This window comes from Limanda limanda, chromosome 2 (genome assembly GCF_963576545.1).
Source record: "Limanda limanda chromosome 2, fLimLim1.1, whole genome shotgun sequence".
Lineage (NCBI taxonomy): Eukaryota > Metazoa > Chordata > Actinopteri > Pleuronectiformes > Pleuronectidae > Limanda > Limanda limanda.
Window position 1 is genome coordinate 8,363,276 of NC_083637.1, and position 22,500 is coordinate 8,385,775.

At 43.9% G+C, this 22,500-nt stretch overlaps 1 protein-coding gene across 2 annotated transcripts in view; it reads left to right on the plus strand.

The window, feature by feature from the left end:
- Positions 1-22,500, plus strand: part of tll1 (tolloid-like 1) — a 43,243-nt gene that overhangs the window by 4,433 nt on the left and 16,310 nt on the right. Inside the window, exons 2-14 of one of the 2 annotated variants that reach the window (XM_061092136.1) lie at positions 10,189-10,311; positions 10,405-10,510; positions 11,692-11,819; positions 11,951-12,068; positions 13,965-14,143; positions 14,964-15,069; positions 16,453-16,577; positions 18,195-18,310; positions 18,530-18,632; positions 18,832-18,948; positions 20,014-20,159; positions 20,716-20,911; positions 21,024-21,149. In XM_061092136.1, coding sequence (XP_060948119.1) covers positions 10,189-10,311; positions 10,405-10,510; positions 11,692-11,819; positions 11,951-12,068; positions 13,965-14,143; positions 14,964-15,069; positions 16,453-16,577; positions 18,195-18,310; positions 18,530-18,632; positions 18,832-18,948; positions 20,014-20,159; positions 20,716-20,911; positions 21,024-21,149 — 1,689 coding nt within the window. Of the gene's footprint in view, positions 1-10,188; positions 10,312-10,404; positions 10,511-11,645; positions 11,820-11,950; positions 12,069-13,964; positions 14,144-14,963; positions 15,070-16,452; positions 16,578-18,194; positions 18,311-18,529; positions 18,633-18,831; positions 18,949-20,013; positions 20,160-20,715; positions 20,912-21,023; positions 21,150-22,500 lie in introns of both variants that reach the window. The other variant, XM_061092129.1, reaches the window with a different exon arrangement.

Sequence of the window (22,500 nt, forward strand, 5' to 3'; positions counted from 1 at the left end):
CAGGCACACATTCGATACACACACACACACACACACTCAGGGCTCCCTCCATTCACCCGCGCTTATCTCTTCCTGGTTGTCTGCATCCTGCTACTCAGCTGGAGATGACACACGCGGCGTGCACGCACACACACACACTCGCCCGGCCGTGCACGAGCCCCTTACGCTCACTCAAGAGTCATTCATGCTTCCTTCCAAATCACTGTTCTCGTAAAACGCTCACACACGGAGCGAAAGCTAAACAAACCCCAGTGTCCGAACGAGGCCGTTTCTTCAAGAGCGACCCCAGAGACGGACTTCTGGTTCTCTTCTTCAGATACAATGGTGTGTCGTAGGAATGTGTTGTGAATAATACATAATACAATACATAATGTACATTTTCTCATGGACACACGTTGCTGAGCTCAGGATTTACAACATGAGTTCAGGAGAAAGGAAACTTGCATCTGAGCTGAAAATGTAAAAATGGAGAGTTGTGATTTGTTAGGTTAATTATTGACTTTTGATTATCTGCTGTTGTGAATAATATACTTTATATAAAGATAAGTGACGCATCTCTGCCTCCTCACGCTTTACAAACATGATGACTCTAGAATATACCAGATTGTTACGGTTTTGTTGTGACAAGCATCAACTCCGGACGTGACTCAGTGTGTGTGCAGGTGCTGTGGCATTAAGAGTACAGTGTTGCTTGATTTTGAAAACCTGAACAGCATCAGACCAACTCGTTTTAGGGATCTATATAAACTTAATCAAAAGATGTCAAATGGGGAAAGTTCAAATTCAAGGTTCAAACAAATACACACATCGCAAGGGTTCACTTCTTTTATTTAAAGAAATTAAATAATGCCTTCTTTGTAAATATATTTTGGGTTCATCTGTGTACTAGTATGTGGGGCTGTTCCAGAACATGAGTCAACCTCTGTGTCATTAGTTGGGCAACTTCAGAAAATCCTTAGAAATTTACAGTGTGGGCTGTTTGTTTCCAGACGGCATGCTGGGTAAATTTATCCTCGTGTTTATTTGAGCGAAGACTGCGGTAAAAGGAACTCTTCATCAGAAGTCTACAGCAGTGGCCACATTTAGTGTGTAAACAAAAAAAACCTATTTGAGTTTGTGAGTCAAAACGTGAGTGTTGGGATTTTTTTTTTCTCTGGAACGTTCAAACATTTTCATCTCACGAGTCTTTGCTTCAGTTTTTACTTTCTAGAGCGAATCTGCACGTTCATTTCCTTGGTTCAAAGATTGCACGAGTACGATCAAAGTAGCATTTAGTCTGAACACATCAATATATGATCAACAAAGTAAATTGAAGCTGCAAATGTGAAGTTGGATTCTCAACCATACACTTGATAAAATGTAAAAATGTTTGATATCACTATGGGAACTGTAAACTAATGGTTTGCTGTCATTATGTAGCTGATATCGGAAGTTGACGGCTGTTGGATGAATTGTGACTGAGATGAACTTTGCTCTATGAAGCAGAAAATGAATGAAACCTTCAAAGTAGCAACACACAACCAGTGTTTTGGTCTTTTCTGGATTCAGGTGTCTCCTCAGTGGCTGTCAGCTCGGTCCTACAGCTGTTTCTCTATCCAAGTTTAACAACCACCTCAGTTATATGAGTGGGCCGAGTTTATCGAAAACAGATGTACATACTGTGTGTGTGTGTGTGTTTGCGTGTGTGTGTGTGTGTGTGAGTAAAGCCCACCATGTCGTGACAGCAAGCTGCAGCTACTGTTCACCCCTTCCCCCCGTTCCTCAGTAGGAAGGAAACAAGAGCAATGTGTGTGTGTGTTTGACACCGTGGCAGAGTGTATGTGTATGTGTGTGTGTGTGTGTGTGTGTGTGTGTGTGTGTGTGTGTGTGTGTGTGTGTGTGTGTGTGTGTGTTAGAGAGCGAGCGGCCTCACTCATATTATATTAAACAGGATTTTCCCGAGCAGAGTGCTGCTGCCACTGAGCTTCCGAAGTCTTCCTCAGGATTCCCTCCTCAGCACAAACTCTGCGGCCGCGCTGAGAGCCCACTGTTTGTTTTGGAGCGTCATTGTTCCGGAGCCACAGAAGTCATGAGTCAGCGTCAGCGTCAACCCCCCCACCCACCTGCCACGCATTGCTCAATTATTAAATATCTAGGTGCCTTTCGTGTCACTTCGCTTTTCCTGCTGGTATTTATAGCAGCCACGATTATTCCATACAGGCAAACTCCGGTTCTTTAATCTCTTACCACAGCTTTTACAGGTGCTCCCAGTGTGTTTGGACCGTGTGAAGCTACACACACTCTGATGTTTGTGTAGGAACAAGTCTTAATTGTTTGTGTGATGTGAAAATGTTCACAGAGAAGTGTGTGCATGCACAACAACCAGACAATGAGCCATTCAAACTTTAGTCTGAAACAAACATCCTGCACATTATTTCTACAAGTAACAATGTCATTATGTTGCACTTCTACCTAAAGGCATTCAAGTTTTTAGAAATACTTACACACTCGTGGGTAAACTTCCGAGATTTCCCTTTTGAAATAAATGTATTTACATAAAACAATCAGCAGGAATTGAAGCAAGCAGCTACAGGTTCATTACCGAGGCACAACTTTGCTGCTGCTCTTCCACTTCCTCTCTCTCCTCGTTCGACACCATCCCGTTGATCGCTAAACTTTAGCTGAGGGCTTTCGACTTCACTCTCTGTGAGTTACACGTATGTGTTGCCTGTTGTTTTCACACCAAATATACAAGCGTGCAAACTCTGCAGAATGTAAAGTATAGAAAAAGAGCACTATGGTTGTTAGTGTTATCCTACAATCAGGATAATTGGATTGCTGTAGAATAGATCTGAATACAAACACGAAGAGAAACAGCAGTTTATCATTATGTGTGTTAGCAGCCCAAACTCCACCGTGTCTAACTTCTTCCTATGATAAAAAAAGTGACAAGAATTCCTGGATCCGCCCGTTTATGCGGATCTGATCCAAAATGTAATGGGTTCTTCTTTGGGTCACACCCCGCCCGGCTGCAGTTTCATGGAATTTATCTTTTTGAGTAATCCTCGATTTAAAAGAAGCAGAACTTCCATGGGGAGATCTGAGGTCTTAGCGGTCGAGAGGTCACGAACCAGGTCAATAAATCTCAAAGGTATTTTGGTTCAAGACCATTCAAGGCTTTTAAAAGTGAGCAACAGGGGGAAAAATGCTCTTGATGTTCAACTTCCAGACTATCTCCTGTTTCTGTGAAGTGCACATCAGAGCCTGGCGACACGCTGGGCCAGCGGGTGCACACGCCCGGGCCACCCTGATGGTAACCGGAGACGTGTTCCTGTCCCGTCACGATGTCTGGCCAAACCCATGACCTGCAGGAGAGGAGTCTCGGAGCGACAGTAATGTGATTAGCAGCTTCTACACCAGTGTTATCTCTCCGTCATATGATATCATGTTATTCTGTCTCATACCAAACATTTTCTCGGCCTCTTATCTCTCCTTCGGGTTTATGAGAACCGTTTAAACCGTGCACTCCTTTTGAAGTCGCAGATGTTCTTTTTGCTTTGACCTGAATATTGTAATTATCAACGTTTCGTTTGTTACAGTTCAAACAAACACATGGGACTAGTAACCCTGTAACTTTGAATTCCTTTGACCTTTAATTTGATTTTTACTCGACTTACACTGGGAATTTTGGGGTTTTCTCCACCTCAGGCAACTGACTCTATATTCCATTTCCTTTCTTATGTTTTTGGACAAGAACACAATCATATTTATTTAATTTTCTGTGTGTTATTATTAATATAGTTGTGCTTGGTACCTTATAACAGTTTGAACATATATTCCTGTAAATTTGATCCGTTTATGAACAGAGATGTCATTGACTGTTTAATCATGAAGCCAATATAAAATGGAAGCTTATGAATACTATCATTTACAAATTAGACTACAGGTCTTCATTTTCTATATTAATGGATTTTTACTGTGTAGGTCTATTGGTCAGTTTCATCCTGTCTAACTCCTGCAGGTGCCTGATCGTGTGAATCCTCATCTTCCATTGTCACGCTGCTGTTTGCTCGTGTCAGAGTTAACCCTTGTTTCAAAAATATGTTGCATTGGCATTTTGTTCCAGTCAAAGTAGAACATTTGAATCACGTCTCTATTCAGGATCAGTCTGGACGTTATTTCCAGGTCGTTTCAGACGTCCAGTTGTTCGCCTGACTGCTCGGCCATCTGTTCTTATCAGTGCTCATGCATGAAAAAACGTATGCTACCCTAGTCTGCAGACACACACACACACAGATACACACACACACACACACACACACACACAAACAGACACACTGGGCTGGAGGTAAGCACAGTGTGATGCATCAGTGTAACTCGGCCTCTGTCGGTGTCTGGAACTGTGTTTAAGCCAGAAATAACATTTGATTAGATTAGTGTGTGTGTGTGTGTGTGTGTGTGTGTGTGTGTGTGTGTGTGTGTGTGTGTGTGTGTGTGTGTGTGTGTGTGTGTGTGTGTGTGTGTGTGTTTGTCTTCGGTATTTTGCAGTGAATTTGAAGAAGTTTTGTAATCATCATATTTTTATCGCCCGTGTGTTTCTGGTGCCTCACCTCATCGTGAGCGTTCTCGTGTCCGTGAGTTCGATCCCGGCCCCGGCTCCTGCTCACAGAGCGTTGGTGCCGTGGATCAACCGGTTTGCACAATGATTACTTGTGGAGGAAATCTTCTAACAGGGCCAAGATAATCTCTTTTTAATATTACAGCACGCTCACAGTCACTGTTATGTACAGCATAATATTAACCCGCACTGGATCAGCACACACACACACACATACACACACTTTCCCACCTACAGTGTGACCTTATATTTTCATAATGAGAAGCTTAAGCTTTTTATGTGTGTGTTTGTGTGTGTGTGTGTGTGTGTGTGTGTGTGTGTGTGTGTGTGTGTGTGTGTGTGTTTATCTTCACCCCAGTGACTGCAGCATGAGGGAATAACTCTGTGTGTATAATTCTTCACGTCGTTGCACTGGCCTGTTTGTCGAATAACAAAAGGAAACAGGAAAAGACATTAAATAACAAAATGGGAAAAGATGAGCTGCAGTGACGGCAAACAATAATGTTTGTGTTTCTGCTCTTATACAACGTGACGTGATTATGTGTACGTTACAAAAAACCTATATCCCTTGTGTCGTGGTTTTCTCCTGCTGTTCTTTATGAAAAATAGTAAATATATTGTTTGACAACAATATTCATTGTGTAGGGGGACCAATTCAAATTTCAATGACTGACTAAAAACATGCACACATGAGCGAAAGAAAGATTGAAAGCTACCAAGAAACAGAGATAAAAAAAATGAATTATGGTTTATAAATATGGTACTTTTTATTATACTTTTCAAAACACAGTTGCAAGGTGTTATAAATAAAAGAAGAAGGAAACAATTAAAGAAAAATGTAATAAGAATGATCAGAATTGCAAATTGTCAAATGAATTTCATTTTTTTATACATTCTAATATCATTTATCCTTTTACAGTTTTTGCTGCGGTTTTAAATGCAGATCTAATCGTCTAATTTATTAAATGTCACTGCATCTCATCGATTTATGAATATATTACAGTTAACTGCACAGAATAGTTGATCAGGCGTGTGTGCTAATTGGCCAAAACTTGCTTGATTATCAAAACGGCACAAATGCATTTTAATTTTCCAGGTCGCACAACCACACACTGCCACTGCTGCTGCACAAAGCTGATCGATACAACCGCTCTGGAAACACAACGACACGGTGGGAGGTGCCGGACGCATGTGAAGGAAGTTTGACTCTCAGTTTGTGTTTGGTGCATTACTCCAGAGTGTGTGTGCGTGTGTGTGTGTGTGTGTGTGTGTGTGTGTGTGTGTGTGGTGTGTGTGTGTTTGCTGCAGTGCCCCTGCTGAAGGTTATACAGTAAGGCTCTGGTCAGCAGGCTGCAGGTCTCCTGGGACGTCCCGGGGTTTTTCGGATCAATATCTCTCCTCCTGCATCTCCCTGCCTCGCCGTCCTCACCCCTCCTCACCCCCCCCTCACCCACTCTCTTGACTTTGGGGCTATTTATGGTTCCTCTATGGATTAACAAGACCCCAACGATCAATGGGCCAAACTTACCATCACTGTTCTCTCTCCCTGCTCCTCTGGCTTTGTGTCTCTGCTTGTGTCAGCTGCTTTACTCGGGGAGAACTTTCAGTCCCTGTGCTTTCTCTCGTGGCCCAGAAAGATGTGAAAGTACCAGAAGTAGAAAGTCAGTTCAGTGTCACAAACACACTGTCCCACAAACCAGTAAAGTAAAGGGGAACATTCTGCTTGTCTTTAGGTTCATCATTTTAATACGGTTCATTACTTGAAAAGCTTAACAAGCTCTAATGCTCAGAAAACTGCTGCAGCTCCTCTTTTCAGCCTCTGTCTGAAACTTGAGCTACATCCATACTACTAGGCTTTTATTTGAAAGCTATAGGCTAAACAGGAAATGTCGCAAATTGCTCGAATCAAAGCTTGTCTTCTACGCATGTAAAGAACTGTATCATTCTTAAATATAGAATTTAACTGCACAACAGCCGTTAGCATAGACAACGTCATCATTTCCAAATTTCTCTCAGTTTCTGCCCGTTCAGACCAAAACGCTACCGTGGAGTTTATCAATCATAAATGGAGCCGGCAGCGTTTACAAACTTCTCAGTTTTATCAGTTCTAAAACTCCGGAGTAGTTTGAACGTTGATGGGCTTTGGGCTTTTTATATTTTTATCCATTTTACATGCAGAAACAAACAAACTAGGGGTCAATAAAAGCAAAAGTCTCCTTTAAGTTGTTATTAATGTGTTTTTCTGTTTCTCACCATGACACCACGTATACAGAGGGTGGCCGGGGAGAGTCCGAGCAAACCGTCACTTTCTGTAATTTGGTGTCAGAAATAACCTCTGTACGGGCGCCTGTGCCGTCCACATCAAGGGCTGCTGTAATCCTGTTATTTTAGTTTCTTTATACGCTAAAGTCACACCCACATGAACCACTTCAGAATCAAATAAACTGCTTTTATATGTCAAAGTCTGATGCTTTAATTTCCTGCCAATGAGTCACTGAACACAGGCTTTATATTTAACCCTCCAGTACTTCATTGTGTTGTCTAGATGGGGTCAGCCCTATGTTCCCACAGCCCTATGTTCCCACAGCCCTATGTTCCCACAGCCCTATGTTCCCACAGCCCTATGTTCCCACATTTCTAAGGATTTTTTTTTCACTGACAATTTTGAAAATTAGGCCCTATGTTCCCACAAACCTATGTTCCCACAGACCTATGTTCCCACATTTCTAGATTTATCTGAAAATTAGGGTTAGGGTTAGGGTTAGGGTTAGGGTTAGGGTTAGGGTTAGGGTTAGGGTTAGCGGTGTTGAGCTCAAGAGAGTTTAGGGTTAGGGTTCACCAGCTACGGAATGGTGAACCCTTAACTACCAGGCAGGGGTAGAAATGTGGTAACTGTAGGAACATAGGGCCTAATTTTGTAATGGATATTAGAAATGTTGGAACATAGGGTTGTGGGAACATAGGGCTGTGGGAACATAGGGCTGTGGGAACATAGGCACGCTCCTGTCTAGATAATAGATGCATGATGTACTAACACATCTATTACTGCAGCTCCACCCTCCAGATTTGACATTATCCTCACATATATCGAATCAAAATGTCACACACCTCCTCGTCTGTATCTGATATCGTGATTCGTAAACCATCTGTGGTCATTGTGGCGAACTGGTTCAACAATAGCGCTGAGTCGAGCACAATGGCACCCTGACCCCCCGTTTCCCCCAGCGGTGATCCTAATTAGCCGAGCTTCTCCCGCGCCATTGTTAATGTATCAGTGTCCCGGGTCCCTGTGGAGAGCTGCGACTCGGCTCAGCTAATCACTCAGCGATGATTATCACTCAGGTGCTCATTGTTAGAGGCCGGGAGACAGAAGCTCGGGCTGCGTGGGGTTCGGGTTGAGATGCACGAGAGGCAGAAAAGAGGACGAGAGGTTGAAGCAGGAGAAAATTGATGTTTGGCTCCTGCTCTGAACGTCGATGCTGTGCCGCCAAGAAAAGAAGGAACATGATCGATTTTCTCTATTAAGGTTTTAACTACATGAAGCAACAGCGATTCTTTAACATGTGCATTACAAAACACACTGAAGCTCAAGCAATCGAGTCAATTTTTGAATGTGTGCATTTTACAGTCACTGGCCCTTTTCCAAGAGATAAGTGAATCCTTAACCCTGTTAGTCTTGCATCGCTTCAAGGTGCCCGTGAGAGACATGGAACATGGGGAGCTGCTCAATTGAAGACGCCTGGTTGCTTTTTTCGTGTGTTTAAACCCATATGTCAGTTGTGGAAGATGGAGGTGAAATAAAAAAACACAAATCTCCGAAAAGGAGACATCACCCAGAGGCGCACTGTGCATCAGTCCCATTCACAGAGTATGTGTTGATAATTAGGGATCCTGAAAAGATGAGATGCTTTTGCTGACACATGAGTCAATTATTATTGTTAATCATGGGTAATAACATTTTTGATAAAACACAAATATCTTTAATAATGCACCAGGTCCAAGAGCTTCCTGGTCAAATAAAAACCATGAATTATCTGAGAACCTCTGGATCGAATGGGGACCGAGGGAATCGGAACTGAATTGATTCCACGGAATTAGTTGTGTTGCCCGGGAAAGAGGAAGGATGAGGGGGGGAGAGGGGAGAGAGAGTGTGTGTGTGTGTGTGTGTGTGTGTGTGTGTGTGTGTGTGTGTGTGTGTGTGTGTGTGTGTCATGCTCTCCCATTGATATGAACTATGATTGCCTCCATAACCGGGTGAAGTTTGGCTGCAGGACCGCAGTGAGTGAAACTATCGTACCCCTACATGTGCTGTGGTATGAAAGAACTTTTAAAACATAGAGAATCAATAACTAGAAGGTCAATCATCACCGAGGATAAAGAGAAACACCCGAGCCACTTCCTGGTGTGTGATCTGTAACTAAATCAAAGGGTTCTCACGTCTCTGAACGGTTTGAAAACAGTTTGAACGGAGATTCAGAGTAAATCAAATCAAAACCCTTATGAGCCTTGAAACTTCAGGACATGGTTCTGGAAACAGACTCGTTAATCAGATCGGATTCTGTTCGGGTCCCGTGGTTCCGATGTCTTTAATCGCTCACTGCAGAGTTCGCAAAAGTCACTGCTAACAATTTACTCTCAACCCCCTCGTGGAGTTTCTGCAAACGACCGTGCCGCTGTGGTTGTGGTGACACTTCATTAATAAGATTATTCTCTTTTATGGCTCCGAGCCGGCGACAGCCAGGGACCCGGAGGCGTCGGGTTTTCCAGTTCCGTCCCAACACGACATCTTAAGAACATCTCGAGGGAACTCGTCAAGTTTGGTACAAGCATTGATTGGATTTTGGTGGTCAAGGTCAAGGTTTAACTCACGTTGTCTTGAGGAAACCTCGAGGGAATCCTTTCGATTCGGCACAAATGTTCACGTCGGCTGTGTCTGAAGTCCCTCATTCACTAACCCCTACTTCTCTATATCGGGAATTCTATGTAGACGAATATATAGAGAGCTCATCGTCAAGAGAAAAAACAAATCTTCCGGACACATTTTCTTTGCTCCGGTAATTTTGTTATTGTCGTGGGATCATGACGCAAAACAACAACTTCGGCTGATGGAAAATCCAACAATACATTTTAAATGTTTATTTTACACTTGGTATAAATACATTTAGTTCAAATACACGTTGAATGAGCCTCTATAAATGAAGAGATACACTGGTTTGCCTCAGTTTGTGCTGTGATGCTCTGGTTTGTTCGTCTCTTCCACAAGCGCAATGCATGATGGTATATTTTGCTCAGTTAGCGACCATCGGTTGTACACTAGTTTTCACGATGCATTGTGGGAAACAAGGAGCTCACTATATAGGGGTATAAATAAATGTCTCTAAATATTCAGACAACACTACAAAATGGTGAAATCACGATATGGTGGACTATATAGTGATTGGTGAGTGATTTCAGACTCACGGAAGAACTGATACAATTTTGGCGCTCAAATGTCAAAGGTCAAAGGTCACAGTGGCCTCACCACACACGTGTTGGATTGACGATGACGCGATGCTGATTGTGTCTGTGGCGTTTGTCTCTCTTCCTTCCAGCGGTTTTCTGGGGCGACATCGCTCTGGACGAGGAGGATCTGCGGATGTTCCAGATCGACAGGACGATAGACCTCACGCAGCACACACACATGCACACACACTCCCGGCAGGGCCACACGTCTGGTGAGTGCACTCAACCTAGCGATTTGAATTGTTCGCCGATTGCACAATGTCGATGTTTTTAATCTTGGAACCTTGTGTGTGTGTGTGTGTCAGGCGGCCTGGAGGAACATGAAAACCCAAAGAAGAGAGGCTCGTTATACCTGCTGTTGGACAGAATACGTAGATTTGGTTTCGGTAAGGACACTAAACATCTCTACTTGTCATCAATAACACAACCATGCTGGCGGTTTTTGCACGTTTTAGCCATTTAACCAAAAATACTATGTTTTACATTTTGCACAAATTTGGGAAGCCTCTGGTTTCCATTATTTTCCGTCCAGTCTCTTCTGCAGAAGCTTGGTTGGAGTTTGCAGCTGCATCTATAGAATTGTGATGACATTTTAATTGTGATTTTAACTCAATGAGGTGTTAAGTGTCTACAAGTTAAAAGCATAGACTGAATATAAAGATGGACGGCAAAAGTGAAGCCTGTCAGTATGGCTTGTTGTAGTATAGGTCCTCAATGTGAGTCAAATGTGATTTCTGTCATTATAGGTAGTTGCAATCACACAGATTTGATTAGATATGACACTGATGCCCACAGTCCCTTTCTTGGAGCTGTACTGTGCAGAGTTGTGTTTTACTTTGTGTATTTTAGCTGAAAACTTAAAATTAAAGACAGGTTTTTGAAATTAAAAACATTAACCTGACAACCGTTCAATGCTCAAGCTCAGTTTCCAGGTTTGTTTGAAATCGTTGCAGCCTGAAGGTCTGGAAAGGTTCTTAAAAAACTGCAAAAGGTGCATTTGTAAACTTGCTAATTGCTAATGATAAAGTTGACCCCCTGTGACCCCGTGCAGGGTGAAGCCGCAGGACGAGCACACACCTCGTTTTCATCATCACAACGTGAAAACACTGTAAACCACACAAACCACTGGTGCTTTTTTAGGAGAGAAAGTCTGTGGTTGTCCGCGGTTGTTTGACGATGAGGAAATCAGACACGTGTGAAGCATTAAAACTCCACGACGGAGGTTACAGGCTGAAACAAGTCGGGTTTTTCATTAAAACAGATACTCAATACTGTAACTGCTGCTGGACTGTTGACAATTCAGGATTCATTCCACGCTGCACACAAGCAGAAGACGTTGCGCCAGAATCCTGGAGTAAAATTCCACTCCTGCAGCGCTGGTTATAAACCTCTTCAAATTAAATGTGAAGTAAAACAAGCTGCTTGACTTTTCTCCCTCTCCGACCAGAGAACAAACTCTGAAAGGTCACTTGTAAGAAATCCCATAGTATGGAAGCGCCTTTGTAAGTTTGTTCTATTTTCACAGTCTCTTTCTGCACTCTGTTAGATTATCTCCCCAAGAACGTCAGCAAGGGAGCTGCCGGTCCCAAGAGCCAAACTGGGAAAGGTGGGAGGACTGGGAGCTCGGGGAAGAGCCGGACCCCTCGAGCGGCCACGTCTCGAGCCGAGAGGATTTGGCCCGGAGGAGTCATCCCCTACGTCATAGGAGGAAACTTCACTGGTAAGCAACTCCCCTGGACGGCTGCCGGCACTGCTCAGCACTCAAACACACACACACACACACAGACACACACACACACACACACTGACTGTGACTGTGTAAAAGTCGGATGTAAAATGTGTGTGTTCCAGGCAGCCAGAGGGCCATGTTCAAACAGGCCATGCGTCACTGGGAGAAACAGACGTGCGTAACTTTCATTGAGAAGACAGATGAGGAAAGCTACATCGTGTTCACCTACAGACCCTGTGGGTGAGTCTGGAAGATGTCTTTCTGTGTGTGTGTGTCTGTGTGTGTGTGTGTGTGTGTGCGTGTGCGTGTGTGTGCACCTCGAGCTCAGCACTGACCTTGTCACAGCGAGAGACGATGCGGTCACTCAACAATGGCTCCGCTTTCCTTCCTGTCCTGCTCCTGTTTCCCCGTCCCACCAATCACACGCCGCTTTAAGTGTTTGTATGTTCGTGCAGCTCCTTTCTTTTTTTTTTTGTTCTTACTCTGCAGAAGTGCATTGTTCTGTTGAGTGGCAGCGCAGGGGGGTCAGAGTGTGTTTGTACAGTGGTGGCACTGAGCTGCTCTGGTGCTGTAAGGTTTCAGGACAGGGGGGTCGGGGGGGTGGTCGTCACTGCAGGAGATTGTGTGGAGGGAGCAGGATTCGCTAAATTCCCAGAATTAGCGGTTAAAGAATTGAGTTGATCGACAAAGAATTGCCCGACATGTTCGTTTGATGAGTAATAATCAAGCACAGATACAGAACTGGTTCCATGGAAATGAGGATTTGCTGCTTTTTAAAAAATGTGTCATCTTTTAATTAATTTAAAACATCAAATTCAAATATATCACATTGAGCCCTCGGTGATGTGCTGTATGCATTTTCACTATTTTCTTTAAATTGACAGTTTTAAAGATTTCTAGCATCTTAGACGACATTAATCTGTGGATTATTTTTCACATTTTTTCTTGATGTTCTTCACAAAAGATGCCTAATAATGATATTCCATTCAAACTCAAGTATTTTATACTAATGACACATTTTAAAGCAATACCCTGATCTTAAGTGTAAAAGCAATTCAACAATGAGAGAATTGTCTGCACGATGTCTTTGCTCTTAATAATACGATATCTCTAATAACCAAATTGTTTCCTTGGACGTGCAAACTTCTTTCTTTCAATTTAACAGACAGATGCACGACACGATTTCGTAACAGTTGGAGCCGAAGCCGTTCATTCACAAACAGAATCCGATTTTTAACCGTGGTTCCTCACGGGCGTCGAGATGAGCCGCAGATCTACGTGTGAACTGGTGATGCCAGTCGTCTCGTGTCCTGTGATTGGCTGCCTTCATCAGAGATTAGACACTTTAATCTGATGTATAAATATCCTGCAGCTTGGATTTGTGCTGTATGTGTGTGTGTGTGTGTGTGTGTGGGACAGAGGGAGACATAAAGAAAGAGGGAAAAGCCAGTCGCGATGGTGCAACCACAACAATACATGTGCTGCACCTGTTGTGTGTTGTGTGTGTTGTGTGTGTGTTGTGTGTGTGGGTGTGTGTGAAGTACTTGTACCGATACAGCCGCTGCAAATCCTGCAAGAAAAGACTCGATCTACTCCAGTGACTCCTGATCCTCGGGCTGCAATCAGCTCGCTGGATAACTTTAATCAGATTTATTAGCCTGGCACGGATGTCTCGGCTAACCAGAATGAGAAAGAGAATGAACGTGTGTGTGTGTGTGTGTGTGTGTGTGTGTGTGTGTGTGTGTGTGTGTGTGTGTGTGTGTGTGTGTGTGTGTGTGTGTGTGTGTTCTGTGAGCAGCGATGTGTGAGTTCAGCTTATTCACTTCGGGTTATGAAACCGCAGCGTTGTCGTGACGTCGTATGTGAATAAATGCCGACGCTTTTCGTCCTGTGGATGTGGGACGAGGCAGGAAATCCTGAAAAGACTTGTGTGCATGCAAGTGTGTGTGTGTGTGGATGTGTGTGTGTGTGTGTGTGTGTGTGTGTGTGTGTGTGTGTGTGTGTGTGTGTGTGTGTGTGTGTGTGTGTGTTTGAGTTGAATACAACACTGCTGAGGCTTTTTCTTTCACTGCCAAATGTGTAGTAAATGTCATCCGCCTATCTCCCTGCTATCAACTTCCTACTAATCCTTATTAGGTGTTGTTCCTATGTGGGTCGTCGTGGCAACGGGCCCCAGGCTATCTCCATAGGCAAGAACTGTGACAAGTTTGGCATCGTGGTGCACGAGCTGGGCCACGTCATCGGCTTCTGGCACGAGCACACGCGGCCCGACCGCGACGATCACGTGACCATCATCCGGGACAACATCCAACCAGGTGAGGCGAGACACGCCCCCTGCAAGAGGTGAACCAATCAGATGCCTCTCTGTCCGGAGACGTGGAAGGACAACAGATGTGTGTGTGTCTGTATGTGTGTGTTTTAATGACCTCCAACTCCAGACCATAGATTTATATATAAAGGCTAGATGTCTCGTCTGCGTTGCCGGCCAACGGAGCCGAACGGCCGCACATGGCGGCCATCTTGCTACGGGGCAGCTCGCTCACCCATAACATTGTGTTGGTAGTGGTAAATAACCATAACTGGCTCAATTTTCAACCGATTTTTAAACGATCTGGTTTGTTATAAACGTCAGAGATGTAGTTATGACACTGCATAAATTATTCATTTTTTGAAAATAACATAATTATTCATAAGTACATCTCTGACATTTATAACAAACCAGATCGTTTAAAAATCGGTTGAAAATTGAGCAAGTTATGGTTATTTACCACTACCAACACAATGTTATGGGTGAGCGAGCTGCCCCGTAGCAAGATGGCCGCCATGTGGTGACGTCCGGCTCCGTCGAACGAGACATCTAGTCTTTATATATAAATCTATGCTCCAGACTGTCACTTTACCTCCTGACAGGCGTTAAATCAAGTGACATCACAGCGTCTCAGACCTGAGCGACGTTTTTTATTTAGAAACTGATCTAATGCTCCCAAATACACCTTCAAGTAGTTTAATACTTGTCCTTTAAATATCTATTCACGGTCATCGTATCGTATCACACTATTTGCTCATATGCTGCTGTTGTGTGTGTTTGTGTGTGTGTTTGTGTGTGTGTGTGTTTGTGTGTGTGTGTGTTCCCAGGCCAAGAGTATAACTTCCTCAAGATGGAGCCAGGGGAGGTGAACTCCCTCGGAGAGCCATATGATTTTGATAGCATCATGCACTACGCTCGGAACACCTTCTCACGGTAAACAACTGATCAGATTTCCCAACTTTTAAAATCTGCTCTGTGTCTTGTGAAATGTTGAAGTTGTTGTTGATTGTTGTGGAATTCAGAGCTGCAGCTACGTCCGATTTGATGTAACTATTAAATACAGCATGTTTAAAAAGTGATGTATTATCTGTCTTGTCACGAGCTCTGCTTTTACAAAGTGATAAAACAAACAACACTGTTGAAAGGAAAAATAATAAAAACAGAGGAGGAACTGCCAAGAGCCTGAGTGAAGGGGGTTGTTGTTTTTATACCTTTCTGTTTGTTTTTTTTCTTTTGTAAGAAAGATTAATGCAAAAGCTACTGGACAGATAATATGGTGGAAGGATGTGATCTGGGTCAGTAAGGAACCCATCAAATATTGGTCTGAAGTCAGAGCAGGTGTCAAATTCAGGTTATTTTTAGATTTTATTTTATTTCTCAAATAATAATCAAAAAATCATGTTGGCACTGATATTTATGAGTTTGTGCAATGAATTTAAATGTGTTTTCTTAAGGCAACTGTTGGGCATTGACAGAGGTTTGTGTTCTAATGAGTTCCATTCTGGGTTATGTCCACATGTCTTGTTAAATCTCGGGATTAAAGTCAACATTTTTATGTTTGACTGATAATTTGGCTGCATAATTGCAATAAATGACCTAGTTAAAAACCAAAACAACACACAGACAGTTAATTGAAGACCCTGCGACCCTCGAGGGATAAGTGGTAGAGATAATGGATGGATGATAAATAAATGGTGTATAAGCAACAAATTGAATAGAGAAAACAGTACATATACTGAGGTAATGTCTTACTCAGGAAACTTGTTATCACATTAAAACAAACCTTTAAGAGTCTTGACCTCTGCATGTGACTTTCTCTTGTGACCAGTGAAATCCAAATCTTAACCTTATGAAAGGTTCATAAAAAGGTAAAAATCAGAGGAAGGTCAACAAAACAGTTCTGTAGAGAAAAACAAGATGTTTCTTTTTAAACAATCCTGCGTTAGAAACCTTTGAGTATCTGAGTTCTAATCAGACTCGCGCTCACGTGGACTTTTCCTGATATAACGTCGCACTAAAAAAAACGATGGAAAGTTTCCAGCATCGTGAAGTTCCTTCGCAATCTTCAGACATCTCCTCCGTCTCAGATCAGCCAGCTTGGATCTGGCAGCGAGCGGAGTCATGGGTTCACTTTACGATGCTTTTTAATCTGAGCCATTCCTCCTCTGATGAACTCTCCCATTCCCCCACTCACACACTCGGCTGAACAATGGATCTCAGAACATATCAAATGATATCGTCGTGCGGATGAAATAATGTGTTGGAATGTCATATTTAATCCGGAGGTGTTTATTAAATCTCTGTTCCTCCCGGCAGGGGGATGTTCCTGGACACCATCCTCCCGTCCCGAGATGAAAACGGCGTGCGGCCTGCTATCGGCCAGCGGACCAGGCTCAGTAAAGGAGACATTGCACAGGCAAGGAAGCTGTATAGATGTCCAGGTACTGATATATTTACTACCCGACCACAGTGTGTATGTGTGTGTGTGTGTGTGTGTGTGTGTGTGTGTGTGTGTGTGTGTGTGTGTGTGTGTGTGTGTGTGTGTGTGTGTGTGTGTGTGTGTGCTGAGAAACAAAAGATGACTGATCTGTTTATCTGCTCACATCTTCGGTGTGAGACTGGTCCGTCCATGGGTTCTCCGAGGCACAGCGAGGAGGTTAGGTCACTTCTTTTTCCACGTGACGCTGCCCGCTCGGTTTTCAGGTCTCAAACACACACACACACACACACACACACACACACACACACACACACACACACACACACACACACATACACACACACACACACACACACACACACACACACACACACACAAACACACAAACAAACTTGCACGCACACTCTCTCCTCCCATCAGCTCTTGTGCTGTTCTGGCGTCCTCCTGGTCCCAGGCGAGCTGCCGTGACGTGATCTAGATCTGAGCTGATCTGTGCTGTGATGTTGCAAAAGGTTCACGATCGCAAACGCTACCGTCCACACACACACACACACACACACACACACACACACACACACATATTTCCATCCTCAAGACAATTATAGACTCTAGGTCATCGTGTATGATGTTCGGTGCATGAATTCATTCACGTTGACCAATTTTGTTCAGTTAAAATAGCTTTTAATCTGAACATATGTCATAATCCGAGGTGCGTGTGTTTATAAATGTATTAATACACTTACACACGCTCCCTGTGTGTTCTTATATCGAATCTGTTTCTGATCCTGGCGAGAGAACAACTCTGTGTTAGTGCGTCTCAGCTGGAGATGGATGCAACGCCAACCTTATAAGGTCACATTTGAGTGATACCATATTCACTGACAGATGAACAGTGCCCAAGGGCATTGTGGGGGGAGAACAGCATGCATGATGGGATAGGAGAGGCGCATTTGGCTAACCTCCTTTTGAGAGGGAGCGACGGCGATAAACTCAAAATGAAGCATAAAGGAAAAAAAGGGGAAAACAGCCGTTCCAGCTTGTCTATCTCTTATTTTTGTCTTCATTACAGTGAATAAAAAAAGATGTCACTATTCTTCACTTGCAGTAAAAGAGGCTGCTGGGAATTTTATTTTTAAAGCTGCTATTGGTTGAAGGGGGGTCTATGACGGCCCTTTGTGGTCGGACCTCACAAGTTCTCTGATCCACACCTACGTGCAAAACTGAGAGAAACTAAAGACGACATGAAACATGCGCTTTTTTGTTTGGGAGGCCAATTTTAATTCCTTTACCTTTTCTAACAGTTTCCATATGGACGGATTCGGGTAATGCAGACGTGAGCGTTGGCTCAGAGACGAGTGGATGAGGCCGTGGGGATGTTGTTCGCACAAATTGTCTGATGTCTATTTATTTTTTGGCAGTAAAATAAAAAGTTTGTGCCGATTGAGAATAAAAATAGATGAGAGAGCCAAGTGTTCTTTAGTAACATGCACAGGACTCAGCTGTAAGGATTATACCCAACAGCAGGACTCACCACAGAAATGTAACTCCATCTGTGTGTGTGTATGTGTGTGTGTGTGTGTGTGTGTGTGTGTGTGTGTGTGTGTGTGTGTGTGTTCAGCATGCGGCGAGACGCTTCAAGAGTCAACGGGCAACTTCTCGTCTCCTGGTTACCCGAACGGATACCCTTCATACACGCACTGTGTGTGGAGAATATCTGTTACACCTGGAGAAAAGGTACACACACTAACACACACAGACACACACACACACACACACACACACACAGTAAGCATCCTGCAAAGTAGTACATGCATTGCCAGTAAAATAAGGACATCGATTAAGTCCATCTCTTCAGGTACCGTCCTCCTCCTCTGGTCTGATTCCCGTCACCTGCTCTCTGATAGATTGGAATTGACTTTATTCAATATGTGTGTTTTTCTTTCACTCGTTCAGATCGTTCTGAACTTCACCACCATGGACCTGTACAAGAGCAGCCTGTGCTGGTACGACTACATCGAGGTCCGGGACGGATACTGGAGGAAAGCTCCGCTGCTCGGTGAGATCCAGAGGCAGGCGGCCATTCACAGGCACTTTCAGAATAAGTGGTGCAGCATGAATTTGAATTATTACAAGACGAAAACGCTGTTAAATTGTTCATATGGGAATAGTTTTATAAACCGCCTGACTTGATTTCTGACTTGCCTTCATTGTATTGTTAAAAAATGCATGTGTGTGTGTGTGTGTGTGTTTCACAGGCAGGTTCTGTGGAGATAAAGTTCCTGACGTCTTGATTTCCACCGACAGCAGAATGTGGATTGAGTTCCGCAGCAGCAGCAACTGGGTGGGAAAGGGCTTTGCTGCCGTTTATGAAGGTAACTCCCTTTTCTAAACATGAAGTGTGTGAATCCACAGACTTCAAACCGACCGGGTTATGAAACCGGGAAGATCTCAATTCAGGCGACTGTGTGACTTCTGTGCATCGATTTCTGGGGATTTTCATTATTCATGGTGAAGCCGGCGTGTGTTTCAGGTGTTTTGGGTTCAGTGGAGTTACTGATAGCTCATCCTGTCTCTTTCTCTCTCCCTCCGTCTTTCTGTCTGTCCCTCCATCTCTTTCGGTGTCCCTCTGTGTCTTTCTGTGTCCCTCTGTCTCTTTCTGTGTCCCTCTGTCTCTTTCTGTGTCCCTCTGTCTCCTTCTGTGTCCCTCTTTCTCTGTGTCCCTCCTTCTCTTTCTCTCTCCCTCTGTCTCTTTCTGTGTCCCTCTGTCTCTTTCTGTGTCCCTCTTCTTTCTGTGTCCCTCTGTCTCTTTCTGTGTCCCTCTTCTTTCTGTGTCCCTCTGTCTCTTTCTGTGTCCCTCTCCTTTCTGTGTCCCGCTGTCTCTTTCTCTCTCCCTCTGTCTCTTTCTGTGTCCCTCTGTCTCTTTCTGTGTCCCTCCGTCTCTTTCTCTCTCCCTCTGTCTCTTTCTGTGTCCCTCTGTCTCTTTCTGTGTCCCTCCGTCTCTTTCTCTCTGCCTCTGTCTCTTTCTGTGTCCCTCCGTCTCTTTCTGTGTCCCTCTGTTTCTTTCTGTGTCCCTCTGTCTCTTTCTCTCTCCCTCCGTCTCTTTCTGTGTCCCTCTGTCTCTTTCTGTGTCCCTCCGTCTCTTTCTGTGTCCCTCTGTCTCTTTCTCTGTCCCTCTTCTTTCTGTGTCCCTCCGTCTCTTTCTCTCTCCCTCTGTCTCTTTCTGTGTCCCTCTTTTGTCTGTGTCCCTCTGTCTCTTTCTCTCTCCCTCTGTCTCTTTCTGTGTCCCTCTGTCTCTTTCTGTGTCCCTCCGTCTCTTTCTCTCTCCCTCTGTCTCTTTCTGTGTCCCTCTGTCTCTTTCTCTCTCCCTCTGTCTCTTTCTGTGTCCCTCTGTCTCTTTCTCTCTCCCTCCGTCTTTCTGTCTGTCCCCTCGTGTGCAGCGATCTGCGGGGGGGAGATCACCAAGGACTCGGGACAGATCCAGTCGCCCAACTACCCCGATGACTACAGACCGTCCAAAGAGTGTGTGTGGAGGATCACTGTCGCCGAGGGCTACAACGTCGGGCTCAGCTTCCAGGCCTTCGAGGTGACTCACCCCCTCCCTGCGTGCATGTGTGCGCTCATCTTTGTGTGTGTGTGTGTGTTTGTGTGTTTGTGTTTGTGTGTGCTTAGGAATGTCTGGGTCAAATTTCATGCTTGTATAACTGCTAAGAAGTTAATAAAGTTGTGGTGCGTGTATGTGTGCGTGCACTGCTATGTGTCAGTGTGTGTGTGTGTGTGTGTGTGTGTGTGTGTGTGTGTGTGTGTGTTTGTGTGTGTGAGGATTAGCTCTGTAGTTGTTACGCTGTAAAAATGTCAGCGCACTAAATGAGTCATTGTGTTGCCAACCTGACGTCACACATGAACACACAGCTTCTCACTGCAGCTCAAATCAACCTCTTAATATCTGCACCATTCTATTCTTCTATTATAAAAAAAATTAAGATAAGACGCATAATACACAAAATATCAGTACGCTATGTATCTGCCACTATATAAAGATGTGTGTGTACTATAAATACTGCTTTTACAGTACATATGTATAGGTATAAATCAAAATAGTACACAATATGATTGTATCACCCGCTGTGTGCGTTCTGCAGATCGAGAGGCACGACAGCTGCGCCTACGACTACCTGGAGGTCCGGGACGGCCCCCTGGAGACCAGCCCTCTGATTGGTCGCTTCTGCGGCTACGACAAACCCGAGGACGTGCGCTCCACGTCCCACACGCTGTGGATGAAGTTCGTCTCAGACGGGACGGTCAACAAGGCCGGCTTTGCTGCTAACTTTTTCAAAGGTGTGTGTGTGTGTGCGTAATGGAGAGAGGCTGGTTGTGTGTTGATTGTGTTTTGGACCGAAGCATTCCTCCTGTGTGTGAAAATGAGCTCTGACGTGTGTGTGTTTTCCAGAGGAGGACGAGTGTTCCAAGCCAGACAATGGCGGCTGTGAACAGAGGTGTGTAAACACTCTCGGCAGCTTCAAGTGCGCCTGTGACCCCGGCTATGAACTGGCTCCTGACAAGAAGAGCTGTGAAGGTAACAGTGTGTGTGTGTGTGTGTGTGTGTGTGTGGTTTGCTGAACTCAGGGTTGCATTCCTTTGTGTGTTTCTGGAGGATATGAGTGTAGCTCATCAGAATAAAAACAAAACATCAACAGGAAGAAACACACATCGTCGTTGTTCCACTGCCACAAACACTGTGAAGCTCCTTTAACTCCACAGACTCGATGAAGTGTCTGTAACGAGCCACAGACTGAAACAACTGAACCACTTCTGAGGCCGAGAGCGAAAAACGCTGCGAGGGACCACATTGTCCACATTGTGGCTTTGCTGTATTTGCTTTAAAGAGCAGTTGTTACTTTGGCTTGTGCACTGAATTAACATGTGGGAACAATATGAAGAAAGTGGAAAAAGGGATTTTGGCACGGTTCTTATACACTTTAAGTCGAGAGCTGATGCTGATTATGGTGTAGACGGTAAATAAAGATGGACAACGTGTCTCCACTTCCTCCCACCATCCAGAAAAGAAGCTAAAATATCCCGGTGTAACAGGACAAATTAACCCCCGCCCAAATTAAACCCGGGTATACTTTGGCCCGGGCCAGAGTATACCCCGGGAGATAACATGCACTTTATCTCGAAAACAAGCATGGTCATTTTGATGTTGTTATCAGTGTTTAACTCTGAACATTTATATTGTAGCGAGGACTTGCTAGTCTTAGAAGTTGAAGTTTAAGGACGTTATGACTTGTATTATGTTACAATTGCATTATGTTTTGGGTATGTGCTTTTATTTGAATGTGTAACACTTAGGGTTGCAAAATGGGAACGGGAATATACGGGAATTAACGGGAATAAACTGGAATAAACTGGAAATGTTGTGGGTAATTTATACTAACTGTATTTACCTTGTCATATACAGACATAAATATAAACAGTTTCTTTTGTCATAGGCTGATTTGAGCCCTGAGGAAACTTTGGGCACTTGACTATATGCTTCTGCATCGTTGTGTCATTGTTAACATAGGTCTTTGCACAGTATTTGCAAATGTACACAGCCTTTCCTTCTACATTGGATGGGGTGAAATGCCTCCACACATGAGATAGTGCACATGGCATTGTTCTGTAGATAAGATGAGTAAAAAGTTTGTAAAAAAACACTAATGCAATGCCAGAGATATAAATAGTTAGCCAAACAATTGGAATCGTCTGTAAACATATTTTACAATTGATGGATAAATGAATGTAAATAGGCTAGATGAACAGATGAACAATCCTCAATCAGCATGCTAATATATTTTCCCAGTAATGTCATCGAAACTTACCTGACTAGTCCTGCACACTACAGCAGGCCTCAATAGCCCTGCTGTAGAGTGAAGGATGCTGGG